Here is a 23064-nt window from a genome sequence, read left to right on the forward strand (position 1 = left end):
CATTTTCTTTCACGTAAAATGAAGAATAATTTTCAAACTTCAAGTGCTTTATAGAGATAATCTGAAACAGCAGAGGATGTTGCAATATATTTTCATTTAAAAAATACATATATTGGCATAGTAGAAATTTTGTTTCCTGAAGACAAGATGAAACTACAGAAAACCTGAAACTTTAGAAGGATTTATTAAATAAACACAGTGTAGTGGAAATGAATCTTATACTTAGAGCAGGATAGACATTTAATAAACAGTAGCTGCTTTGTGCATTATTTGTACTCAAAGTACTCTGTGATATAGAAACTGCTGGTTTAAAATTCTAGATTATCATTAGAAAACCTTGAAGGTAAAGTGTTAATGATATTTAACTTGAGATTTGCTAATGTGTTTTTATTTTGTTCCAACACAGCATCAGATATTATGTGATGGGTTTGTATTGAAACCCTACTTGTAAGACAACTTGCTATCTTTTTATTATTTGCTTTTAAAGGACTGGTTGCTGAGACACTTGACAGTCAACTGAAAAATATGAATGATTCTAGGCAGCAGTCACTGTTCTTCATCGCTCTTCCAGATTTACACAAACTTTGTGCTGTCAGGATAATATTGAGTAATGATGTGGCAGAGACTGAGATTAGGAGTGCACAAATGAAGATGTGCAGGTAAAAAAAAACATATAATAAGACAATTTTTAAATTTTTAAGAGCTATTTTAAAATCATCTCATTTAAAGAAAAATATTCCTCTGTGAATGTATAAAGGATTTCAATTTTGTTCTGACTAGGTATAATGGACCATTTAAAATGCTTGAAATGCCAATATCTGAGTTGAGTTTCTATATTTGTAAGTTTAATTTTTTATTTAAAATTTCTACAGACTTTGATGAATTAAATCCGGTACCCCAAAACTTAGGGATACTAATTAATAGATACTTGTTGACTACTCAGTGTTTATGGGGTACTTTAGGAGATACTATAAACATTTTAGATCTGTATGATTTCTTAAATTTCAGGTTGGTATAAGACACTGAAGAGCATTTCTCCAAGAACTATGTTATAATATCTGGTCCAAGATGGTCTAAAAAAATAGCTTGGTTGAAAGTATAATGCCATGATTTCTGAGGACCCACCATGTATTAGTCCCTTAAATTGTTTAAGAAACTGTTAGACACTTAGAATACCTATCAAGATTATATCTGTAACTGAATTTCTTGGAGAAGAATACAAACAAGATTGCTAAGGATCAATAATAAAGACATTGGGATGTCCTCCATTTTCCTCTTACTTGATGAATCTTTCCTCTCTCTATTGTATATTCTCCACCCTAGTGCAAAACCCCATCCCATAGCCTGTATCTTTCCTGGTAAGGTATGATTTAATTCCTGTTCAGGAATTAACTGTGACTCCCCCCTTTGGAAATAGTAAGTAGGTAGGAAACATAAGTCTGAAAGGAATGACACCATGGATGATAGAATGATAAGCAGTAAGTTTCTATTTCTAGGGTCTTATCTATACTTACTTTCTAAGTCACATAAAGGCCTGAGGCTGGACATGATAAAATCCATTGTCATTATAGCATTTTTTAGTTTTCTTTGTATTTCTAGTCCTTTATGATCTTTTTTTCTCAGCCTTAAAAAATCTTATCTCAGTGGGTGGAGACCCATACAATAAACAACAAAATATTAAATTCCCATCCTGGGGAGTCCTGCTGCATTTTCAAAAAGAAAGGCAACATATTTCAAGTACATAGGCAGTGCCTAAAAAAAGAAAATAGACCAGTGTGTCAAGCCCTCAATATTAATGCATATAATTTGTAAAACTGAAACTTAGCCTAATAATTATTGTCTGAGTTTCCTCGTGAAAACCTCCTTGTTACTCTAGTGGCCTCTCTCAAACACAGCAAATAAATGCACTACCTTCCCTGCAGCATGGAACATGATTCCTGGGGATGAGCCTCCCTGGCACCAAGGGATTAATGCCAAACACCAACCAGCAATGCATTTGGAAAAAGACCTTGACCAAAAGGAGAAAACATCAAATACAAAAGAGATTTTACAGCTAAGAGATTTCAGAATTAGTCACAAGGTCATTCCAGAGGTTACACTTATGCATGTTTCAGGCATATCTCACTAACTGCAACTGTAAACAAGCCTTAAATAGGGGTGCTCCTGAGGGCTCTAGAGCCATCCAGACAATAGGCAGCCTTGAAATCAGCAGCCTGTCAGTGGGCTTTACCTTAGAATATATGGCAACCTATTTCCCCAATATGACAGAGTTAGACCCATTTATAATTTCCCTACACATTATTATTCTCTCCCTTTTATTTGAACCTATAATTAGTACTATACCCACTAAATATATGTCTCAGAGAGTTAAATCTTCAGTCTGTTCATATGCTGATTGAGCTGTGAATCTCAGAAGAGTTGTGGCCAACACCTCCTCCAGTTCATTGGACTTATTCACGACAACTATCAAAATGATGATGATGAACAACCCCATTCCCCCAAAAACAGAGTATCTACAACCGCAAGCAAAACAGTTCCATCTGCCGCATAAGATCTAAGCCCCCTCTCAATGTGAGGCAGAGCGAGCATTGTCATACCAAAATCCTTAAGGAATGAACAAACATAAGGGGAGACTACAACCATGGACAAAGTAAACTTGTTAATATTGCAGTAATGGAAGAATATGTAACATTGATATAGTGGTTACCAGAGATTCTAAGGGGAGGGGGAGGGAAGAATAGGTGGAACATAGGGCATTTTTAGGGCTTTGGAATTAGGTATAAACCACAATGTAAACTATAGACTTTGGTTAGTAGCAATGTTTTAATATTCATCAATTGTTATCAATTACCACACAATTGTAAGGTGTTATTAATAGGGGAAGATGGGGGAGGGTGGGCGGGGTATACGGGAATCCCTTACATTTCAAAGTAATTTTTCTGTAATCTAAAACTCCTTAAAAATAAAGTTTATTGTATTTTAAAAAAAGAAAGGTAGATATTTACACTTCTGTTTAGTGTCTACAAGCTTTTCAAAAAGAACTTCATTTAGGGGTTACACACATCAGGTAAAGAAATACACTTTGTCTCAGGTGAGATGAATAAGCTATTGTTTAAGAAAATTAATGCCAATAATAAATATTGACTATTCAAATGTTAATTTACATGCTGACAGGTGAGCATTTCAAGGCTGATTCTCGGGACAAAGAAGTATAAAGATATTTTGTCCTGACAAATTGTGAAATATTATCAGATAAGAGAGCCCTATTTTTGATACATTTTTGCCTTGGATTCTCCTATATTTAGTCTTTTTTATAGTATGAGGAAAACCATAATGCGGAGTGATTGCAATAGCATGTGGTGGGTGGACAGTTATTTTTATTGGTATCTGGTCTTTGATTATGCACATATTATACCTCCTGTGCAGTCAAGAGGCTACATTTTCCCCAGCAAGTGCTTCAGTTAAAATACCAGGGTGATATTTATGTAACTGAAAAATTTCCATCAGTTATCTTGATTTTTACACTCATCCATAATTTATGTATTATTGCTAACATGAATCATTAGTATTATTTTTGCTTTTAAATATTTTGCCATGTGCAGTTTAAGGGCTCAATTTAAGAGCTATGAAAAGCCCGAGAAGCAGAGATATGTTTGCACTTGCTTCTTTTAATCTCTTACTTATTTACTCTTTGTCTTCATTAGAAAATAGGCTTAGAATTGTAAGTAGCAAAATTGATGAAATTATTGGTTAAGAAATATTTCCAATACTAGAGAGGCAACATTTTTTTCTTTTTATACATTGACGTGTTTGTTTTCATTTAAAAAGTATTATTCACATAACAGTAAATTTGAGTACTAGAAAAAAAGGAAAAATCATTTATGGTTTCCCCTTCAAAATGCAAATAATCTTAGAGTTTGAAGTCTATACTTTAATGTTCTTTTCAGCTATCCTTTTTTTTTTTTTACACAGCTGTATTCCTACTGTCTTTACTATGTTATATGCTGTTTTTCATCAAGCACTACGCAGTAAACACGTTGCTATGATCTTATGTGGTCCTGCTGGCCTTGTCCTCTCTCTACAAATGGGACTCTAGGCAATATGGAATAATTCCATTTTAAATAATTTTAGAAGAAACATCCCTATATGTATGTTTTCTCATATTTTTAATTCTTTTCTTTAATAGATACTTAGAAATATTGGCACACACAAAAACGTTAGTCAAAAAAACTTGTGGAAAATTTAGAGAGCAGAGAAAAATAAAGACTCATAACATCACCATTCTAACGTAGTAACGTGGTATTTTAATATATTTCTCTATTTTTACATTCCAGTAAGCATATGAATTTTGTGTCCCATTTTAATCTGTTAACATCCAAAGCATTTCCCTTGTGGTACAGACATCTTAACTGTCCTTTAAAATTGCACTTATTATTTTTCCAAGGTCATAAAAACAGTACATGATCATTATGCAAAATTCAGAATATATAAATAAGAAAAGTTATTCATAATGCACAAACCCAAAGGAAAACATTTCTATCATTTTGACCAGTTTCCTGTCATTTTTTTCTATTTCTTTAAACAAATCAATTTTCATACATATTACTAAAGCATACAGTTCATCCAAAGTGTAAATTCAGTGGTATTTTGTATAATCACATAGTTGTGCATTCATCACTTCAATCATTATTAGAGCCTTTTCATTATTTCAATAATAATAAACAAAAGAGACAAGAAAATTCATCACCTCTCAAATTATTTCTCCTGTCGTACATAGCTGCTATTTCTGACTATCTTGCACAATTATTTATTTATTAAGCAGTTTTCTTGAGATATATTCACATACCATATGATCTATGCAAAGTATATAATCAATGACTTTTAATATAATCACAATGTTTTATATTCATCATCTCAAAAATTTTAGAACAATTTCATTACTCCAAAAAGAAAGATTCCACACCCCTTAGCATTTCTCTTCAGTCTGACATAACCATTATTTTAATTTAGTCTTTATAAATTGACTTATATTTACTTTACATATAAATGGAATAATACAATATATAGTACTCTGTGTCTGGTCTTCTTCACTTAGTTTATTAGTCAGGGTTCTTTAGGGAAACAGAATCAATAGGAGATATCTGTCAATAATACACCATTTTATAAGAGGCTCTCACGTGACTGTGGAGATGCACAAGTCCAGGTTCCGCAGGCAGGCTGCAAACCAGGGGTTCTGATGAAAGTCCAGTGAAGGTACTTGATGAGCTTCTGGGAAACATTAGCTTTCCAAAGATGAGCTGGGAAATTTTCTCTGAATGCCAAAATCACTTCCCCTTTTAAGGCACTCAACTGATTGGATGAGGCATCACTCATTGCTGATGGCAATCTCCTTGATTGATGTAGATGTAATCAGCTATTTGCGCAGTAAAATCACTGGTGACTAAAGTCCATAAATATCCTGGTATTACAATTAGACCAATGCTTTCTTGACGAAACAGCTGGGCATAATTACCTAGCTGAGTTGACACATTAACCTAACCATCACACTTGGTATGATTTTTTTGTCTGATATTAACACTTTATAGTATTAACCTGCATTTGTTCACCTTCAAAGAAAAACCGTCTTATATATGCAATTTTACCGATATTCATACTTCACATATATTTCACATAATATATTTAGTTCATAAAAGGGCAATCTTACAGTATTTGTCTTTTTGTGTTTGGCTTGCGTCACTCAATATAATGTCCTACAGGTTCATCCATGTTGTCATGTTTCACATCTTCATTTCTTCTTACTGCTGCATAATATTCCATCATGTGTATACACCACAGTTTCTTTATCCATTAATTGGTTGATGGACATCTGTGTTGTCTCCCAACTTTTGATTATTGTGAATAATGCCACTATGAACATGGGTGTTCAGATGTCTATTTGTGTTGCTGCTCTCAGTTCTTCTGGGTATATACCTAGCTATGGTATTGCCGGGTCCCAAGGCAAGTCTATGTTTACCTCCCTTAGGAACTGCCAAACCGTCCTCCACAGTGGCTATACCATTCTACATTTCCACCAACAGTGAATAAGCATTCCTGTCTCTCCACATCCTCTCCAACATTTACAGTTTTCCAACTTTTTAATAGTGGCCAGTCTAATAGGTGTGAAAAGATATCTCATTACACTCTTGATTTGCATTTCCCTAATCACTAGTGATGTTGAACATTTTTTCATGTGTTTCTTTGTCATTTTTATTTCTTTTTTGGACTTGTTTTCAAACCTTTTGCTCATTTTTTAATTGGATAGTTTGTCTTTTTATTGTTGAGTTGTATGATTTTATATATCATGGATATTAAACAGTTATCAGATATGTGATTGCCAAGTATTTTCTTCCATTGAGTCGGCTCCCTTTTCACCCTTTTGATAAAGTCCTTTGAAGTGCAAAAGTGTCGAATTTTGAGGAGGTCCCACTTACCTATTTTTTTTCTTTTGTTGTACGTGCTTTGGTAAGATTTAAGAAACTACCACCTACCACAAGATCTCGAAGATGTTTTCCTACATTTTCTTCTAGAAGTTTTAAGGTTGTTGTTTTTATATTTAGGTCCTTGATCCATGTTGAGTTAATTTTTGTATAAGGTATGAGATAGGTATCTTCTTTCTTTTGGATATGGCTATCCAGTTCTCCCAGAACTGTTTGTTTAAATAGACTGTTCTGGCCCAGCTGGGTGGCTTGACAGCCTTGTTAAAAGTCACGTGACTGTATCTGTGAGGGTTAATTTTTGAGTTCTCATTTCAGTTCCGTTGGCCAGTCTGTCCTTAGGCCAGTACCTGTGGTTTTTACCACTATAGCTAAGTAATATGCTTTTAAGTCAGGAAGTGAGAGTCCCCCAACTTCATTCTTTTTAAAGACATTTTTGGCCGTTCGGGGCCCATTATCTTTCCAAATAAATTTGATTAATGGCTTTTCAATTTCTGCATAAAAGTTTTGTTGGGATTGCGTTGAATGTGTATATCAGTTTGCGTAGAATAGAAATCTTAACGATATTTAGTCTTCCAATCCATTAACACGGAATGTCCTTCCATTTATTTGTCTTCTTTGGTTTCTTTTAGCAATGTTTTATTGTTTTCTGAATACAGGTCCTTTATGTCCTTGGTAAGTTTATTCCTAAATATTTGTTTACTTTAGTCACTATTATAACTGGAATTTTTTCTGATTTCCTCCTCAGATTGCACATCAGTACTGTGTAGAAACACTGTTGATTTTTACATATTAATATCATATCCCACCATGTTGCTGAACTTGTCTATTAATTCTAGTAGCTTTGTTGTGGATTTTTAAGGATTTCCTAAATATAGGATCATGTCATTAGTGAATAGTGAAAGACTTTACTTTTCCTTTTCTATTTGGGTGCCTTTTATTTGTCTAGCCTAATTGCTCTAACTAGAATTTCTTTCACAATATTGAATAGTAATCGTGAGAGTGAGCATCCTTGTCTTGTTCCTAATCTCAGCAGGAAAGCTTTCAGTCTTTCACCATTGAGTACTGTGCTAGCTCTAGGGTTTTACATATGTGCTTCTTACCTTCTTTCTATTCCAATTTTTGGAGTGTTTTATCAAGAAAGGGTGCTGTAGTTTAGCAAATGCCTTTTCTGCATCAATTGAGAAGATCATGTATTTTTCTTCTTTAATTTATCATTGTGGTTTATTACACTAATTGATTTTCTTGTGTTGAACCACCCTTGCATACCAGGAATAAAACCTACTTGATTGTGGTATGTAATTCTTTTAGTGTGCTTTTGGATCCAGTTTACAAGTGTGTGTTTGTTTATTTGTTTTTTTTTTTTTTTTTGAGGATACATCTATATTCATAAAAATATTGGTGTGTAATTTTCTTTTTTCATAGTATCTTTTTCTGGTTTTTGCATTAGGGTGATATTGATTTCATAGAATGAGTTTGGTAGCCTTCTTTCCTGTTCAATTTTTTAGAAGAGCTTGAGCAAGATCGGTATTAGGTTGTCTTTGAATAATTGGTAGAATTCACCTGTGAAGCCATCTGGTCCTGGGCTTTTCATCTTTGGGAGTTTTTTAATGACTGTTTCAACCTCTTCACTTGTGATTGGCTTGTTGAAGTTTTCTATTCTAGGGTCAGTGTAGAGACATGTGTCTCTAGGGACTTGTCCTTCTCATCTACATTGTCTAGTTTTTTGGCATACAGTTGTTCATAGTATCCTCTTATGATCTCTCTTATTTTTGTCGGGTGAGGGGTAATGTCCTCCCGCTCATTTCTGATTTTATTTGTGTCTTCTCTCTTTTTTTCTTTGTCTGTCTAGCTAAGTGTTTGTCATTTTTGTTGATCTTCTTAAATAACCAATTTTTGGTTTTGTTGATTCTCTCTATTGTTTTTTTGTCCTTGATTTCATTTTTTTCTGCTCTGATCTTGACTATTTCTTTCCTTTGGCTTGCCTTGGGATTAGTTTGCTGTTCTTTTTTTAGTTCCTCCAGGTATGCAGTTTGGTCTTCAATTTTAGCTCTTTCTTCTTTTTTAATGAAAGTATTGAGGGCTATAAATTTCCCTCTCAGGGCAACCTTTGTGCTGTCCCATAGGTTTTGATATGTTGTGCTCTCATTTTCATTCATCCCAAGATATTTGCTGAATCTCTTGCAATTTCTTCTTTGACCCACAGATTATTTAAGAATGTTTTGTTTAATCTCCATATATTTATTAATTTTTCCTTTTCTGTCCATTATTGATTTCTAGCTTCATTCCATTATGATGAGAGAAAGTTTTATGTAATTTCAATTTTTTAAGTTTATTGAGACTTGGCTTGTGACCCAACATATGGTCTATATTGCAGAAGGATCCATGAGCACTTGCAAAGAATGTATATATGTTTTGGGGTACAGTGTTCTATGTATGTCTGTTAGGTCTAGTTCATTCATTTACCCTATTATTCAAGCTCTGTGTTTTTTTATTTATCTTCTCTCTAGATGTTTTATCCAATACTGAGAGTGGTGTATTGAAGTTCTCCAACTATTACTGTAGAGACATCTATATCTCCCTTCACCTTTGCCAGTATGTGCCTTATGTATCTTGGGGCATTGAGGTTAGGTGCATAAATATTTAGTATAGTTATTTCTTCTTGGTGAATTGCCCCTTTTATTAATATATAAAGTCCTTTATCCCTTATAATAGTTTTTCACTTAAAATCTCATTTGTCCAATATTAATATTATTCCAGCTCTTTTTTGGTTAGTATTTGTGTGAAATATCTTTTTCCAACCTTTCACTTTTAACCTGGTTGTGCCCTTATGTCTGTGTTGGAGTCTTTTGTAGACAGCATACATGGCTCATATTTTTTTATCCGTGTTGGTCTTTGTCTTTTGATTGGGGAGCTCAATCCATTACATTCAATGTTATACAGTAAAGGCATTACTTATTTCATCCATTTTGACCTTTGGCTTTCTGTTGTCATATCATGCTATTGTCTATCATTTTACCCTTTAATTTACCCTTTCTAATATTCTTCTTTTCTACACTCTTCTCCAAGTCTCTTGCCCTTGTTTATTCCTTTCAGGCTTCAGCAGTACCTTTAGTATCTCTTGTAATTCTGGTCTTTTGGTAACATATTCTATCAGTTTTTGTCTGTCTGTGAAGACTTTGAACTCCCCGTCATTTTTGAAGGACAGCTTTCTCAGATACAGAATTCTTGGCTGGCAGTTTTTCATTATCTTAAATACATCTTACCACTTTCTTCTCTCCTCCATGGTTTCTCATGAGAGGTCAGCACTTAATCTTATTGAGTTCTTATTGAGTTTCTCTTGTATGTGGAGCTTTGCTTTTCTCTTTCTGCTTTCAGCATCTTCTCTTTGTCTCTGATATTTGTCATTCTGAATGATAGGTGTCTAGGGGTAGGTCTATTTGGATTTATTCTGTTTGGGGTGCATTGTCCTTCTTGGATATTGATATTTATGTCTTTCATAAGGGTAGGGAAGTTTTCAGTCATTATTTCCTCAAATATTTTTTCTGTCCCTTTTCCATTTTCTTCTTCTTCTGTGACACTAAAAATATGTCTGTTTTTGTGTTTTGTGTTCTCATGTAATTCCATGAGACCCTGTTCGACTTTTTCTATTCCCTTCTCTTGTCTTTTCCCGTTCAGATGTTCTATCTTAAAGCAATTCAAATCTGCTCTTATGTGCCTCTAATGGATTTTTCATCTCATCCATCTTGTCTTTAATTAATATAAGCTTTGTTACTTTTCTGTGAAGGCTTTCAAATTGTTACCTTTGCTCACCTATGTCTTTTTTTTTTTTTTAAGATTTATTTATTTATTTTCCCCCCTTCCCCTCCTCCCACCCTGCTGTTTTTTTGCTGTCTGTGTTGCCTTCTCTTCTCATTTTCTCTCCTCTAGGATTCAGTGGGATTTGATCCTGGAGACCTCTGATGGGGAGAGAGGTTCCCCGTCAATTGGGCTACCTCAGTTCTTGGTTTCTGCTGTGCTTCACCTTGACTCTCCCCTTATCTCTCTTTTGATGCATCATGATCTTGCTGCATGACTCACTTGCATTGGCACTGGCTCACCACACAGGCACTTGTGGGGGTACTGCTTCGCTGTGCAGGAATGCTTTCTCTTCTTCTTTTTCACCAGAAGGCCTCAGGAATTGAATCTGGGTCCTCCCATATGGTGGCGGAAGCTCTATCACTTGAGCCACATCCACTTCCCCATGTCTCCTTAATAACCTTTATTTCTTTAGTGATATTTTCTTTTAATTCTTTAAATTGATTAAGGAGATTTGTATGATTATCATTGATTAATTGCCTTGAATCCTGTATCTCTTCAGGATATTTGATTTGTTCCTTTGGTTGGGCCGTCTCTTCCTGTTTCCTTTTATGGATTATAATTTTTGCTGATGTCTAGGCATCTGAATATGTTGGTGAATGTACTCTGATAGCCAATTTCTCTCTCTTACCTATTATTAATTTTTCACAGCTCTCTTTTGATATTTGGTTCAACTTATCCTAAGTCTTTAAAATTGCCCAGTTTAAGTTATCAGAATCATGCCTGGGACTCACTAACAGGGTGCAAATTATCTCCCAGAAGTTAGAGAACAGAAAGACAAAGTGTAGTTTTTGTCTGTGATTTCCCAGCTGACCAGCAGATGGCACTCGTTGGTGCCCCTTTCCACCAGGTGTTTCTCTTTTGGTTTTCCTTTGTTTTGGTCAGGACTAAGCCAAGATTTAAAGCATGCTCTGCTGCCTGAATTTACTGAAGAAAAGCCCCTCGAACCACCTTCCTTTTCCTTTGTAACAGCTGACAGGGTGGAAGATGTCTGTTCCCCCTCATTCAGCTACAGTGAACTAGGGGTTTTACCCCAGGTTAATATCTTGGAGGTGGTGGAGGGGAGCTCTTCCCTGGAGAGGGGAGGTTTAGTAACTCACGGTTCGTTGTTTTGGGTTCTTCACCTCTCTGCCCCTTACCCTCTTGGGTGTTGTGAAGCACTGTCCTGGTCTGCTGACCCCCAAAGCAGGTAGCTTTTGGCTTTTTCTCTGTTGCTTTTGGGAGAGAGCTGAGCCTTTCCTAAAGATGTCTGTCTAATCCATTGCCATCATCCCACAGTCCTCTTCCTGTCATATTTTAATAATAGACATATATGTAAATAGAGGTCTTGCCATGTTTACAGTTTTGTATACCTCATTTTTAAGACTTCACATTTACCTGTTAATAAAAATTATTTATAAATACCCTTTTTAATGTCTATACTGTATTTCATTTGTATGTAGCATAATTTCCCTAATCATTTCAAATTTGTTGAATATCTGGTTTATTTCTAAATTTTCACTATTGTAAATAATAATGGAACAAATGTCTATGTAGGTATATAGTCTTTTCTGTATTTAGATTTTTTTCTTAATATATTCCCGGAAGTGGAATCACTAGGTCAAATAAATGAATCTTGTTACTAAATTGCTGTCTAGGATTGTATCTTTAGTTTCCTACTGGTACTCTAGTACAGTTCCAGGTATTCTCATTTCAAATGATCATTGGATATTCTCAATTACAAGGGAGAAAAAAGCCTTGACTGATTTGATAGTTGAAAAATGTTATCTCAACATTAATTTTTGAGAAGGTGAGGTAGGGAGAGATATCAAAACACAAGCTTTTTTCTCTTTGTTTCACTGAAATGTGGTGTTCCTACAAAAACAAAACTCCTTTTCTTTTTAATAATGAATTCAGCTAGTTCATAATCATCATTTCTGTCTGGTCTTCATCATCTGGTGTCTTCTTCATCTTGCTTTATTCTCCCTCTCTCTCTTCCTCCCTTCCACCCTCCTTCCTATCCTTCCTTCCTTTTCTTCCTGCTTTCTTTCCATCTTCTCTGTACCCTACTGTGTTTTTTGCTTTTAATCTTTTTTTTTTACTTTTAATCTTTTTTTTTTACTTTGCTCTTCTGTACTGATTTGAAATAAAGATATGCTAGTAAACAAACAAACAAAAAAAAACACACAAGCTTTATTAATAACAGTCTAGATTGGAGAATGCAGCTTGGGACCAAGAAGATGAGATTGGGGCTGCCTTGACTAACCCTCTCAGTGACTGACAGAGGCTGGAACAGAGATAGTGGAGCTGGCTGTGTCAGACAAAGGCAGGCCTTGTAAAAGCCAGTACTTGCTGAACTTGGGATCCAACAAATTCAGGGTCTCCAGGACCAGACAATGGAGTAGATGAGGGGAATGCATCTTGTTTTCTGAGATAATTCCCTTCCACACACTTAAGGTAGTTTTGATTTATGATTCTATGATAATTAGTAGAAATTTTTTGTATTTCCATCTGTATTCTATTTTGCTTTCCCTACCTTTTTCTTGATCTTTGAAACAAAATTATTGATAACTTGAATAGCGAGGATTTTTGTTGTCAGTTCATTTGGCTGTTGTAAACTGAAATAAAACTACTACCCACTTCATTCTGGCTTGTGAAGAATTTCTTTTTTGAAGAAAAAGAATCTAGTCAGTAGTTCTAATTTGAAGTAGTTGATAACTTTACTGATAGGTGAATTGTTAGATCTTTGTCTCCAGTACTCCCTGCTCACCACTTAGAGAGGATGGAAAAAACAGGAAAGAAAAGAAGAAATGGATTTCTCAGTTTTTAAACTTCTTCAAGTCGTTACTTAGGATGAAAATAGAGTTTTAAAGAGGAAATTAGGTTCACAGATTAGAGAGGTTGTTAAACTCAGGCATGGGAATGAGTTCTCATATTAATGTCATCAATATGCAGAAACTTCATAATTCTTTTAATGCAAATGCTGGTAGCATGCCTGCAATGCTCAAGGTACCATGCTAAGTAGGGAACAGATGCATAAATCTTTAACATAATCCTTGCTTAGAAGAAATTTACAGTTTTGATTGAGCTAAGCAATTTTTTAAATGACCAGAAAAATAAAAACACTCGGCAAGCAAATTCACTTTAAAATTATTATATTTCATCTCTGTAGGCAATTGCTGCTTCTGCACCAAGATATTCTTATATCTCCTGTGCCTGGACTATTAAACCAAATTTGGGTGGTAATGGCGGTTAGTATTATCTTTAATACTTTATGGAATACTATGACTAATTACTGAGAGCAATATTGATAAGCAATAATTCAGATATTGATTATAGCTCAAATTGAAGATGGTTTATGAGGATGAATCACATTGTACTGTAGTTTGAACCTTTAACAGACTTTAATTGATATGCCTGATGTTTAAAATCCATTTTCATGGTTCTCATTTAATGTTTAGATTTTTTGTCCTAAGTTCTGAGATAGAGTATTAGTGAATAAAACATATTATAGTATCATTTTTAAGATAGCACCAGATTAATACCTTTTCTCATATTTTATTCAGAATTATGCCTAATATAAAGGAAGAACTTCCTCATTTTAACAAATCTCTAACTTTTTAAAGAGATAATTTTTTTTTTAATTTAGAGAGTTTATTTTTTAAAAAAGTTTTACACGTAATATAATTAGAATAAGAAACATTTTCCAATGCTGTATATAACTGGTAACAATTAAGAAGTGCCAAAAATATTTCTAAAAATCATATTTTCTTGATGTTTTTGTCAGAAATCTTTCTGAAAATCCTGTTATCCTGAGATTTTAATTCCTCAGAACCCAGTGAAATCAACATTTAATAACAATGCTGATAAGCCATTCAAAGCTTTCAGTTGTTTTATTTTTATTCTAGGTCTTTGTTATATGTCCATCTTTTATATTCTTTTTTTAAAATTTTTGTTTATTTGTATCTTTTATATTCTTACCCTTAATATAATATTTAAGAAAGGCAAACTGTTGGTCAATAAAGTGGACACTAATACCTCTCTTATTGTATCCTTTTCTACCTAAAAATCTATATGGCATAATGAGGGCATTGTTTTAGAGTTCTAGTCAATTCACATATCCTAATTTTAGCAAGAAGAGTAAGAAGAGCAAAGTAACCATCTACATTTTTTAAAAACATGTTTTGCTTTTTTTTCTCCCAAAAGCAGTACTCGCTTGTAAAAATTACAAAAATATGTAAAGGAGATAATGGGGTAAATATGCATACTATTTTGAAACTTGCCTTCTATCTTCTCCTTTAGCTCCTAGATATCTTTCTATGTCAGTACATAGAAACTTCATTTTTAAGGCTGCAAAATATTTCATTATATGGGTTTATAATAATTTATTTTAATAATATTTTTCTAATATATTTCTGAGTTTCTAGATTTTTGCAGTTACAAACAGTGCTTTAGAAAGCATCATTGAAATTATGTCTTTTTGTAATCATCTTGTGGTTTCTAAGGAGTAAATTCTGAGAAGGACAATTAAGACACATTTTAAATTATCTGGATATTGCCTTCTGAAAAGACTGTACTAGGTTACATTTTAACAATGTGTATGTGAGATCCTATTTTTCCATACCCTTATGAATATTGCATAATATTGCCAATTTGTTAGATTAAAAATAATCTTCTTGTATTTTTATTTCTTTAATTAGTGAGTTGGGGTGGCACTTGGGCCTTTGAACTTCCTCTTTTTAATTTTTTTATTTAAGAAGTTGTGCATTAACAAAACAATCATGCATACATACAGGATTCCCATATATATAGCCCTACCATCAACACCTTAATACTGTTGTGACACATTTGTTGCAAATGATGAAAGAACATTGTCATAATATTACTGTTATCTATAGTCTCTTTCTTATATCTTGCTCTCCCATTTATGTCAATTTTTCTTACTCATGTTTAAGAATTACTTGTATACTAAGTAAAGTGTTAAATGTTTATTATATGAATTTTTTTTTTTTTACTTTTCCTTTATGTGGCTTCTAAGTTCATGTCAGTCTTAGAAAGGCTTTCCTCACCTCGAAAATGTTCCCTTGGATTCAATTTCAAGGAGAAAATTATCATCTCTTGTGTCTCCAATCTGTTAGGATGATGGACTGATTCTGTGTTCTCTGTTGTTTAATGTTTAAATTCTTTCTGTATTACATTATTTCAGAATATATTTAAGTCCTTTTTGTTTATGTGCATTTTTGTTATAGATACCCTTTTATAAAGCTGGAAAACTTAATGCCTATATTGAAAAATATGGTGCTAAGGTAAGTTTTAAGAAGGATATTAATTCCAGATGCTCTTTTCATTGATTTTGAGTTCAGCTTTTTTGGGTCATCAGTTAAAAATTGGTATATCTTTCTCTTAAGGTATTGCTTTTCATGTGAAAGAGTTAAAAATACTTTTTCCAAACAGTTATTTTGTGCATATATAGTTTAGAAAGAAGGGAAAAGGCCTGACTTGTTGCATGCTCTCTTACAGGCAGTTTGTATGGCATAATTGCATTTATTATATACATATTCAAAGAAGTGACTCTCCCCAATATTACAGGTATAGTAAATGAAACCCAGAGAGTGAAATTATTATCACAACCCCATAGCCAATAAGTGGAGGAATAAAACATTAGATTGTATTCTATGTGGTGATGAGCTTCTGGATCTTAACAAAGAGAAAATGAATACATGGAGTTGAGCACATCTCCACGTCTCAGGCAAGTCAGGAAGCCTTGGCAGAGCTCACTTTGTTCCTGGGAATGGAACTCTGAGACACTCTGTCACTGGTCATCCTTAGCAGCCTTTCAGGCATCACTGCTGCCCTCTGTTCCTAAATCTAGTGGTGTTCAGGTTAGTAAAGTTTCTGGTCATCTTCAAGATGAGATATCTTCTTTAGTTTCCAGGATGATGATAAGGGCTTAATAATTCCTTGAGGTTCTTTTCGGTTCCCTGAGAAATCTTTGAATGACCTGAAAATGGTTTTAGCCATCACTCAGAATATGTGGGAAAATAGTATTCTTTAATGGCAATGGAATGGAAGTAGTCAGGTTCAGTCTTTTTGCTGAGAGGAGTCTTCAGTCATTTCAGGATCTGATTACCATGAATAGGCCATTTATGAACTATGAGAACCAAATTTTCAGTGTATGATTCACCTGGAACTAGAACCTAGGTTCCAGGAATTCCCCCAGATTTCTAACTTTAATTGTAGAATATATCTCATGGTTTAGTGGTGTGTGGGCTCGCTGGCAGTGATTAGCAGCCCACGAGGTCCGGGCAGCCTTCCACGGCTCGGCGGGAAGCCCCTAGGTCAGCGCGTAGGCCTAGGTTCTCCAGGCGTGGGGGACGCGCGGTAAAAACCACGGAGACAGCCTGAGCGCAGGAACAAGTCTGCTTTATTGCGGAAATACACTTGGTTATATAGGGTTGGGTAGAGGGAGGGGCAGGAGCTGGGGCGGGTTAACTACGGGGCGGTAGTGGATAGGCGGAGTTGTGCAGGCGGCTATGAGGTAGGCAGTAGCCAGGGAAGAAGGCAGATTATATATTGGCAAGGTGGGCGGGACTGGCGGGAAGGACAGCAACGGCTGGAGGAAGGAGATAACAAAGGCTGGGGGAAGGGATGCAGCAACAATTGCTCCTTCTGTTTTTTAAGGGAGAGTAGATGAAAACAGTATCTCTGGGGAGGACGAGGGGTGAGGGGGCAGAATTGACTGGCTAAGGGCAAATGACATAGCATTTGATCAGGATGCATGTATAGCCCTTAGAGTCGGTACGTGCTAGTGCTAAATGAAATATCTAACCTGATGTTGCTTTTTTGGGGTGGATAGCACTGTGGCTAACTTAACTGCAAAATTTCTCTGACGTATAGCAATAAAGGGGGGCGGGGGGTGCACCCAAGCCCTTTACGCCGAGGGAAACAAACCCGTGCCGGCGGCTACGGTCAGGGAGTTCTACAGTAAGCAGCTTACAGGCAGGAAGTACGGTGGGAAGGGGGGCGAGGACATGGTCGAGATTGAGGAATGGAATCAGAAGCAATGAGACGTTGGTAATGAATTTGGACAAATGAGGAGAATACACTGTCAGCATGATCTTTGGCAAGGCGGATGACTCGTCGAATGGCCCAGGGACCGACGGTGAGGCCCAGGACAATGAGCAGAACTGGGGTTAGTAACGGGAGGAGATAGGGGAGGAGGGGCTGCAGGAAGCCCCAGGAACCAGCAGTTTGGGCTCGTTCAAGTCGGCGTTGGTTGAGACCTTTTTCAAGTTCTTTTAAGCTAGAGTCTACTAAGCCGGTATAGTTAGCATAAACGCAGCATTCTTCTCCTAGAGCAGCACATAGGCCACCTTCTTTAAGGAGGAGGAGGTCAAGGCCTCGGCGGTTTTGCAGGACAACTTCAGAGAGAGAATTAAGAGAGTCTTTAAGGTATTTGACTGCATCACGGAGGTAGATGATATCAGAGTCTACTGCTTGTCTGAGGTTTTGGAGGGCAGATGCTTGTGTGGCTAGAGCTGCAACACCAGTGGCAGCTCCAGCTGCAGCTAGGAGGGAAGTGACAGTGAGTACAGCAGTAATAGGTTCGCGTTTGTGGAGGTAAATAGCTTCTTGCGTGTGATCAAAGGCTTCAAAGAAATGTAGAGGAGTGTGATAAATGACTCGAGGTGTGAGGAGGATAAGAGCACATGTTTCTTTGGTCTTGTTAAGTGTAGCAACAGATAAGCATGGAGTAAGTCCGGTGGAAGAGCAAAGCCATAGGGTAGTGTTTAGAGGAATTAAGTATTTGGTAGAGATATTTGGGGAGGTATAGTTGGCACAGGCTGTAAGGCTGGGAGTGCGAGAAGAACGGGGGTGAATGCATAAACCTTTGGAAGAGATGTGCGTAAAAGTGAGTGGGACATGAGTAGATTGATTCCAATTGCAGGAAGAGGGGGAATCGTCGGTGGAGGAAGTAAAGAGTGGTGAAGGAATAGCAAGTGGATCATAGAGGGGGAGGCTGGGGGAAAGACACAACCAGCAAGAGCGAGTGAGGTTGGGGTGGGAGGCGTTGAGAGAGAAATAGGAGGCGTTTAGGAGTTTGAAGTAGGGACTAGAGGAGATGAGAGGATGTGATTGTAAATCTGAAGCAGGGGGGGAAGTGGGCCTAGTAGAAGGAACGAAGGCGGTCGAGGTGGAAGAGATTTTGAGGGGAGTAGATGAGGACGGAAGAAGGTGAACAGTGGGTGGGGGAGGAGGGTTAAGGATGTGGTTGGGACCAATAGCAGAGAGTGGGGCGGAGACAGGTCTTTTCATTATAATAAAAAAGGCACCAGGGTCATACTCGGTCATATACAGACGGATCCCCCAAGTGCGGCCTGTGAACCACTGATCTGAATTAGGGTCTTTGACAGAAAGTGTGACGCGGTCCCATCGATTTCCATACTTGAGGGTGAGATATGGGTCTTTATCTTTTGGGGTTGTAGACAGGCCATAGGCTATGGTTTCACAGCCCCAGGATGGGCAGTAGTAATGTGTCGGATCATGACCGCCTCTCACTGAAGGGGGGCATATATAGTAACCGGAAAGAGTTTTCCCGTAGGGGCCAGTAAGGCCACTGCTAGGGGTGCCTGAGCACTTGGGTCGGGGTGGCAACTTATTACTGATGTATCCCATGTTAAATGTATTTATAACAGAGCTTGAGATTTTAGTATCTGTGTGATCATATCCAGCTAGCCGGCAAACGTGCAACGTGAAGGAGGGGGCTCCAGCAGTCACGTTGAAGGTGAGAAGTTTTTCAAACTGCCAGAGGCTGAGGGTCCAATTGAAGGGCTGGTGATTCAGGTTGGCGGTAGCAGAGGAGGCTAGAGACAGCATGAGGATAAGGAGATGAATGAGACGGGGGAGGGTGGAGGGGCAGGAGGCGGGGGTCTGGATAGAGCGGGCTTGTCTGAGGAGTTGAAGAATTTGGCGTTCGATGGGGTCATCATCTTCAAGAGAAAGTTGGCTTAGGCCGCGGGCAAAGAAGCGTTGTCGACGTCGTTCGCGGCGAGAGAGAGCTGGTGTGGTCCCCATGGGCGACGGTGTTGGGGTAGTAGGCTCAGATGAATGTACTTGGGGGCGCATAGTGGTCATGGGAGAAGGACTACAAGAGAGATGAGGATAGCAATTAGAAGCAACCAGGCAATAGCGAGGAGAAGACGTTGACGAAGGTTCCAGTCTGTTGGGGCTGTGGCTGCGAGACAGACAGCTGAAAAGATTGTTAGAAAAATGAAAATTGCAAGAAAAAAGCAAAGTAAGAGTGGGTGGGAGGGGAGCTTGAGGAGCATTTGCACGGTGAGTTCCCTTTATTGATAGGTTATAAGGCACGTTTTGGTGAAGGTCAGGCACTTGTCAGCGGCGGGTTGCGGAGGTAGCAGAGGCTTCTCTTGTGCAGAGTTGGGTCTTTGGAAAGATCTGGAATGACAAAAAGGAAAAAAGAGCCCCCATAGAGGAGGGGCAATCAGCAGAAAGAAACTTAGAGAGAGCACTTATTGGAATAGAAACATTTTTAGGAGGGGGCTTGGCCGATGTCTCAATCATTGCCATTAGCATTGTGTTCTGGTATCAAAGGACGTGGGATGTCTTCGGGGTCTGGCGCTAGTGGGCGCGGGATATCATCTAGGTCAAGCTGCTGTGTTGCAGGCCGGATGTACCTTCCTGGGACCCAAAGAGGCTGTCGTTCTGTTTCTGGGAAAATACAGGCTAACCCTCTTCCTTGTGCTAGCAGAGGGGCAGGTTCTTCTTGCCAGCGATTGGAAGCTGGGTCTTTCCAGTAGACCACAGGAGTTTGAGAAGGCGGCCACATAGGTCCCCAATGCTTATGCGTGGGAGAGAGTCCTTGACTATCAAAAGTTAGGAGATTGTGATGGATGAGACAAGCTGTTACAACATCTGCTGGAGCTTTGTGGGGGGAAGAGGCTTTCTCTTTTTGAATGAGTAGCTTGAGCTGTTGATGAGTGCGTTCGACAATTCCTTGTCCTTGTGGGTTATACGGAATGCCGAAGTGATGTGTGATGTGATACATTTGCACAAAGTTGGCAAAGGAAGCACTGCGGTATGCTGGCCCGTTATCTGTTTTGAGGTCCCACGGGACTCCCATGAACAGAATGGCTTGGCGAAGAGCCTTGATGCAATGTTTGGCACTCTCCCCTGCGAGGGGCACCGCGTAGCACAGATGGGAAAAGGTGTCAATGGCTACGTGAAGATACTTGAAGCGGCCGAAGGCGCTGACATGAGTGACATCTAGTTGCCACCGCGAGTTAGGTCGGAGGCCGCGAGGGTTGACACCTCGGGGTTGCAGGGGCCCCAGAGGGAGGAGAGGGGCGCACACGCGGCACGAGCGCACTAGGTGCTTGCAGGTTTCAGCGGGTAATTCTGGATAGAGCTTGCGAATTGTCCGCGCTGAGTAATGAAACTGCGAGTGCAGCAACTTAGCGTGGTTGATGGGGTCTCCAAGCAGATTTTCATCCACAACATAATCTTTGCAGGCTAAAGGAAATACTCTAAAGCTTGACACCGCCGCATCGGCAAGGTTGTTGCCGTGGGCAAGGGGCCCCGGAAGGTTGGAATGACTTCGCAAATGTGTGATGAACCAGGGCTGCTGTCTCGTTTCAAGTAAGCGCTGCATGAAGGCAAGCGCTCGGTCAATGTTTGAATCGCCTGGCAAAAAGGTGGCAAGTGGCAGGCTGCGACAAACTTGTAGTGTGTATAGGCTGTCTGTAAAGATATTGAGAGGCTGGCTTGGGTGGAGATTGAGGACCGCTGCGACCGCTAGGAGCTCGCCTACTTGAACAGAAAAGTCATTGGCGAATACTAAGTGCTGGGGCTCAGGTTTTCCAGGAGTGTAGATAACGGCTGCAAACGCTGTTTTTGAGGCGTCTGTGAAGGCAGTGATGGCTGATGGAATGGGGTTCCGCGCAGGCAACGGGCGGAACGGGTTAGAGAATGCTAACTGAGACACCCCTTGCAGCAAACGGTGATGAGGGTAGTGATTATCAAAGGAGCCGCGAAATAGCTCTACTAAGCTCTGCATCTGGGTATTGTTCATAATAAGGGAAGAAACTTCTTTGGCATCAAGAGGCCAAACAATAGTGTGTGGTGGGATACCATACGTTTGTATGGAAAGGAGGACTAAGTCAGTGGCCAACGCAATCCAGGCCCTTAGGAAAGGGCAGATTTTTGGGAGTTTGCTCTTTGACGTGTGCAGAAAAAGAAGAGGACCATCTTGCCACAAGAGACCTGTCGGGGTGACCGGTGTCAGTAGAACCAGGGCAAAGATTGGAAGATCTGGAGAGAATCGCTCGAGGCGGCATTGCTGAAGCGCATCACTGACTTGTTGGACGGCTTCTTGTGCAGCGCGGGTGATGGTGATCTTTTGCCGGACTGCAGCAGGTGGGCTATCTTTGGTTTGCAGAAGCTCGAAGAGAGGCTGCATTTGTGCTGTCGTGATGGGAAGAGCTGATCGAAGCCAATTGATTTGCCCACAAAGTTGCTGAAGTTCAGTCAGTGTCATAGTGGGAGAGATGTGCAGCTGAGGGCTTGACGGTTGTATGAAGTGATGGAAATGAAAGCCCAAGAATTGAAAAGGAGGTTTGAGGTTTATTTTGTCTGACTGTACGGTAAGCCCGAGACTCGAGAGGTTGGTCATCACTGCAGAAAGCAGGTCATTGAGAAGGGTGCTAGAACTCGCTGCTAAGAGAAGATCGTCCATATAATGGATGATGTATGTTTCTTCACGCTGGAAATGAGAGCGCAGCGGCTCGAGGGCACAGTTGACATAAAGCTGGCACATGGTGGGGCTATTCCGCATACCTTGTGGTAGCACTCTCCACTGGAATCGGCGTGCTGCGCCCTGGTTGTTAGTGCGTGGGACTGTAAATGCAAATCGTGGGCAGTCCCGCGGGTGAAGAGGAATGGAGAAAAAACAGTCCTTGATGTCGATGGTCGCCGCATGAAAATGCTGGGGGACTGCAGTAGGATGGGGGCAGCCTGGCTGGGGTGACCCCATCGGCTTGATGTGCTTGTTGATTTCTCGAAGGTCGTGGAGAAGGCGGAACTTGCTAGTGTTTTTTTTGTTAATGACAAAGATTGGTGAGTTGTAGGGACTGGTGGACGGCTCAATGTGCCCCGCTTGTAGTTGTTCCTCGACGAGGGCAGAGAGAGCCTGTAACTTGTGCACGGGCAAGGGCCACTGCTCGACCCAGATGGGCTCCTCTGTGTCCCATTCCAGAGGGATAGGGTCAGGTCTTGAGACAGGAGCAGTGGCCCCTAGAAGGGGGGGGGCAGCGCGGCTGAGAAGGCTTCTGTGGTGATTCGAGCTTTTAGCTGGCTGAGGACATCTCGTCCCCACAGGATGGTTTGAACTGAAGAAAGGACGAGTGGACGAATTTGGCCTTCGTGACCTTCTCGATCGTTCCAATGCAAAGGCTGTGATGTCTTCCAGGAGGTAGCAGCTCCCGTGGCGCCAATGACTTGAGGGCCGGTTTCGAGGGGCCAGTGGTTGAAGGCAGTGATTTCAAAGGGAATACAAGAGATTTCAGCACCAGAGTCTAAGAGCCCTTCAAGCCACTGCCCGTTGATTTTGAGCTCGAGGGAAGGTTTCTGGTGACGTGTGATAGGCATTGTCCACATTAGGGCTTTGGAGCTCTCTTGAAGGCCTCTTGGGAGAGGGGCTGAGGCCTGCCCCGTTGGAAGTTTAAAGGCTGTTGCGAGG

The 23064-nt window shown here is 39.0% G+C and overlaps 1 protein-coding gene across 1 annotated transcript in view; it reads left to right on the forward strand.

The window, feature by feature from the left end:
* Nucleotides 1–525: 525 nt before the first annotated feature.
* Nucleotides 526–23064, forward strand: part of C16H18orf63 (chromosome 16 C18orf63 homolog) — a 59835-nt gene continuing 37296 nt past the window's right edge. Inside the window, exons 1-3 of the mRNA XM_058277894.2 lie at nucleotides 526–659; nucleotides 13483–13561; nucleotides 15560–15616. Coding sequence (XP_058133877.1) covers nucleotides 526–659; nucleotides 13483–13561; nucleotides 15560–15616 — 270 coding nt within the window. The remainder of the gene's footprint in view (nucleotides 660–13482; nucleotides 13562–15559; nucleotides 15617–23064) is intronic.

Source organism: Dasypus novemcinctus, chromosome 16, assembly GCF_030445035.2.
Source record: "Dasypus novemcinctus isolate mDasNov1 chromosome 16, mDasNov1.1.hap2, whole genome shotgun sequence".
Classification (NCBI taxonomy): Eukaryota; Metazoa; Chordata; class Mammalia; order Cingulata; family Dasypodidae; genus Dasypus; species Dasypus novemcinctus.